This window comes from Borostomias antarcticus, assembly GCF_949987555.1.
Source record: "Borostomias antarcticus genome assembly, chromosome: 14".
NCBI classification, from domain to species: Eukaryota; Metazoa; Chordata; class Actinopteri; order Stomiiformes; family Stomiidae; genus Borostomias; species Borostomias antarcticus.
Genome location: NC_140247.1, coordinates 20,108,284 through 20,113,370, shown reverse-complemented (window position 1 = coordinate 20,113,370; position 5,087 = coordinate 20,108,284). Strand labels below are relative to the sequence as shown.

The following is a 5,087-nucleotide window of genomic DNA, read 5'->3' as shown; positions in this document are numbered from 1 at the left end:
CTCTATAACAAGTATGCCCGTAGGTCACACACACACACACATACTGTACACGCACACACACACACACACACACACACACGCACACACGTCACACACACACATCATACATCACACACACGCACGCACACACACACACATCACACACACATGTCACACACACACATCACACACGTCACACATCACACACACAACACATCACATCATACACACACGCACGGACACACACACACATCACACACACACGCACGCACACACATCACATCTCACACACACACACACATGTCACACACAGACACACGTCACAGACAGTCACATTACACACACACACACACACACACACACACACACACAGACACACACACGTCACACACACACACACGTCAGAGTACAGTACATTACACTTACACACACATAAATTATTAACAGCAACTATAGTATGTTGATATATACAACACATCATAGTTGAATGTCTGTTCAGCTTGTTTAAACCATCCACCAGAGCACCCTCACAATAAAGAACCTGCCCTTCTGATGGTCAGTCTCGCTCCAGACCTTCAAATAGTCAAAGAGTATTTGAGATCCCATCGGTTCCACCAACCAAGCACAGATTCAAAGTATTTGACCTGATCTCAGATGGTACTGTGACCCGGTCCTGTTGTCCTCCTCTTCCTCAGGGCTGATGATGACTTCTCGGGGCCGATGGACACCAACGTGGTGCTGAGGTACAGCGGGGAGATCACCTGGGACGCGCCGGCCATCACTAAGAGCTCCTGCGTGGTGGACGTCTCCTACTTCCCCTTCGACAGCCAGGAGTGCAACCTCACCTTCGGCTCCTGGACCTACAACGGCAACCAGGTTAGACACACACACACGCACACACATACATACACGCACTCACACACGCACGCACACACAGACATACACACACACACACTCACGCATGCACACAGACACACATACATACACACACACACACACACACACACAGACACACACACACACACATACACACACACACACTCACACAGACACACACACATACATAGACACACATACATAGACACACACTCACGCATGCACACACAGACGCACGCACACACAGACACACACACATATATAGACACACACTCACGCATGCACACACACACGCACACACACAGACACACACATACATAGACACATAAACGCACACACACACTCACGCATGGATGCACGCCCGCATGCACACACACACAGACACACACACACACACACACATACATAGACACATACACACGCACGCACACACACACACAAGCACACACACACTCAAGCATTGACACATGCCCGCACGCACACACACACAGACACACATACACACACACATACATAGACACATACACACGCACACACACACTCACGCATGGACACAGGCCCACATGCACACACACACAGACACACAGACACAAACACACACATACATAGACACATGCACGCACACACACACACATACATAGACACATACACACGCAGGCACACACACACACAAGCACACACACTTACGGTAAACGGCCTACCGTGTCAGCTCAGTAGGGTAACAAAAGCTGGCCAGACGGAAAGAGAGATGAGTCACACACACCGCGACCGCAGACAAACACACACCTCTCACCGCGTGGTGATGTCTCCGCCGTGTTCGCGCTTGTGTGTATGTGTGAGAAATAGAGAGAGTTCGCCTAAGTAGAGATCAGCTCGAACGCCCCAAACGTGCTTGTGTGTGTGAGAAAGAGAGAGAGTTCGCCTAAGTAGAGAGCAGCTGGAACGCCCGGACGAGGGTTGTCAATTTCTCACGCTGTCACCCCCCTCCTCCTCCCCCTCCCCCCAGGTGGACATCGCCATGGCCATGGACAGCGGCGACCTGTCCGACTTCGTGGAGAACGTGGAGTGGGAGTGTCACGGCATGCCCGCCACCAAAAATGTCATCATGTATGGCTGCTGCTCGGACCCGTACCCGGACATCACCTACACGGTCCTCCTCCAGAGACGCTCCTCCTTCTACATCTTCAACCTGCTCCTCCCCTGCTTCCTCATCTCCTTCCTGGCCCCGCTGGGCTTCTACCTGCCGGCCGACTCCGGAGAGAAGGTGTCCCTGGGGGTGACCGTGCTGCTGGCGCTCACCGTCTTCCAGCTGATGGTGGCGGAGAGCATGCCGCCCTCAGAGAGCGTGCCCCTCATAGGTGGGCAGGGGCGGGGTTGTTGCTGTTTTGGGCAGGGGTGGGGGTGGGTTTGGGGGGGCGGGGTTTCTGTTTTTGGCGGGGGTGGAGTTTGGGGCGCAGGGTTGCTGTTTTATGGCTGGCATATGCACTCTTGTTTTCTAGTTTTCTCGCACACACACACACACACACACACACTCACGCGGACAGTGGGGGCGTGACGGAATATCGTGCCCCGGAATGTCACGGTGTAAAAACGCGACACTATGTATCGTCGAGGTGTAAATCTGTCTCGTGATATCAGGACCGGCAGCAAATGAGCCACCGACACCTGCTAACTCACACCTGCTACCTCACACCTGCTACCTCACACCTGCTAACTCACACCTGCTAACTCACACCTGCTACCTCACACCTGCTAACTCACACCTGCTAACTCACACCTGCTACCTCACACCTGCTAACTCACACCTGCTAACTCACACCTGCTAACTCACACCTGCTAACTCACACCTGCTACCTCACACCTGCTAACTCACACCTGCTAACTCACACCTGCTAACTCACACCTGCTAACTCACACCTGCTACCTCACACCTGCTAACTCACACCTGCTAACTCACACCTGCTAACTCACACCTGCTAACTCACGCCCTCGTCTGTTCCAGCAAAGCACTGAACACCAGAGACGGCAGATCAGAGCAGGTTTTAGATATTGCAAGTTAAAACTTTATAAAATGGAACTATAGGACAAACAACAGCATTTTTTTGCATAGGGATAAACAATATATCGGCAATCATATCTGTATCAGCCAATGTTAGTCATTTTTTTATATATCGGTATTGGTCCGATGTGCAAAACAGGGCCGATGTGAACAGCTGATTATTATTTCTGTCTAGCTGCTGTTGTGTGTGTTGTTTTTGAGAGGAAACAATGTGGTAAATCTATGATTTATCGGCTTTTCCAAATGTTTTGGAAATAGAGACAGTGTTTCCATGTGTTTTTCAGTATGTATAATATTTAATTATCATAGAAACTTGTTTTTATACAGATCACATCATCGGTGAATATCAGTTATCGGCCATAATAGCAATATTAATATCTGCTATCGGTATTGGCCAAAATTTACATATCAGGGCATCCCTAGTTTTGCATTTTGTGTCTTTCGAATAAAATACTACTTTTCCGGTCATATATTAATAATTCATGTTTTGTTAAAAATATTATAATATCGTATCGATATTGTGAACCCAATATCATGTATTGTATCGTGAGCTGAGTGTATCGTTACACCCCTACTCACACACACACACTCACACTCACACAGACCCTCACACAGCCATATACTCAGTGGTCAGTGAGATCAGTGGTTCCCAAAGTGGGGGTGGGGGCCCCCTGGGGGGTCGCGAGACGGGGATGGGGGGCCCTGAGATGATGAGGTGGGGGGGGGGTTGCGAGATCATAAAAACAATTCAAAATATCCTATTAACCATGATAGTTAGAAAAAGTAAAAATAGTGTTTACATTAATAATAATACAGCTACTGCTATTGTAAAATATTATAATAGATTGTGTTGTTTTGTTGTTCCACCTCCGGGTATAGAGGGGGTCGCAAGTCTCTGGCACTGTTATTTTGGGGGTTTGTGGGCTGAAACGTTTGGGGACCCCTTGCTGTAGATTGCTTGTTCTCAAGAGTTCTCTGGACTTACATGAGTCCCTCTCCCTGCCTCTCTCCCAGGGAAGTATTACATCGCCACCATGACCATGATCACGGCCTCCACATCTCTCACCATCTTCATTATGAACATTCACTTCTGTGGCGCCGAGGCCAAGCCCGTCCCCCGCTGGGCCAAGGTACTCATCATCGACTACATGTCCAAGATCTTCTTTGTCTACGAGGTGGGCGAGAACTGCGCCTCCTCCTCCTCTTCATCTTCCTCCCACTCGCCTCAGGACGGCGTCGTCCACAGCCGAGAGGAGCGCCAGTCCCGGTCCAAACAGCCCCGCCCCCGGACCCCCGGGCCCCAGCACCAGCACCAGCCCCGCCCCCGGGCCGAGAAGAACCAGCTCTCCCACTCCCCGCCAGGGGGGTACAAGGCCTCCCAGCCCAACGGGAGCCTCCCTCCGCTGGGGGGCGGCCGTGACGAGGCGCCCCCCTGCTGCCCGGAGGACCAGAAGCCAGCCGTGACCTTTGGCCCCTGCGTGTTCTGCGACTACGGCGCCGGGCTTCCCAGGGCGGCGGACTCCAAACTGGTGTGGAACGTGGAGTACATCGCCAACTGCTTCCGGGAGCAGAAGGCCACCTGTGCCAAGGGGGCGGAGTGGAAGAAGGTGGCCAAGGTGATGGACCGGTTCTTCATGTGGGTCTTCTTCATCATGGTCTTCCTCATGAGCATCCTCATCATCGGCAAGGCGCTGTGACAACGTAGGGGCGACGGAACTTTACTCACCTTTAGCTTGATACGTGATAAACAATGAATTTATATACAGTAACCATGTATAAACATGAATTAATACCCCACACTCTCTTTTGTCATGTATGCATTCTTCATTTTCACCGTATGATTCATGTTTTTATCCGTCTCCTTTTATGTAAAGCACTATGTGCTACATTGATTCGTAAGAATACTGCTATATCAATAAAATGACATTGACTTGGCTGGAGACCCATCCTGAATGGTTCACTTCACTCCATGTACTTCAGTCTGGATCAGCCATTGGAGGGGGACAAGAATTGAACTCATTGAGTATGATACTCCATTTTGTCATCAGATTGATAGTATGCAGCTGTGACTCACACTCAAAGGTCAATATTTCTGTTTAGTCAGGTGCGCCCGGGGTCAGGACGTTTTTGGGGGGTGGGGGGGATGAATTGGCTGTTTTTTTAACCAAAATTG

The 5,087-nt window shown here is 50.3% G+C and overlaps 1 protein-coding gene across 1 annotated transcript in view; it reads left to right on the top strand.

Annotated features, from left to right (window-relative positions):
• LOC311317533 (neuronal acetylcholine receptor subunit alpha-9-II) overlaps positions 1 to 4,611 on the top strand; it is a gene marked incomplete at its 3' end in the record, with an annotated part of 51,168 nt that extends 46,557 nt beyond the window's left edge. The window contains exons 3-6 of the mRNA XM_084448607.1: positions 1 to 11; positions 675 to 855; positions 1,862 to 2,213; positions 3,929 to 4,611. The exon at positions 1 to 11 is cut by the window's left edge and continues 144 nt beyond it. Coding sequence (XP_084304733.1) covers positions 1 to 11; positions 675 to 855; positions 1,862 to 2,213; positions 3,929 to 4,611 — 1,227 coding nt within the window. The remainder of the gene's footprint in view (positions 12 to 674; positions 856 to 1,861; positions 2,214 to 3,928) is intronic.
• Positions 4,612 to 5,087: the final 476 nt, after the last annotated feature.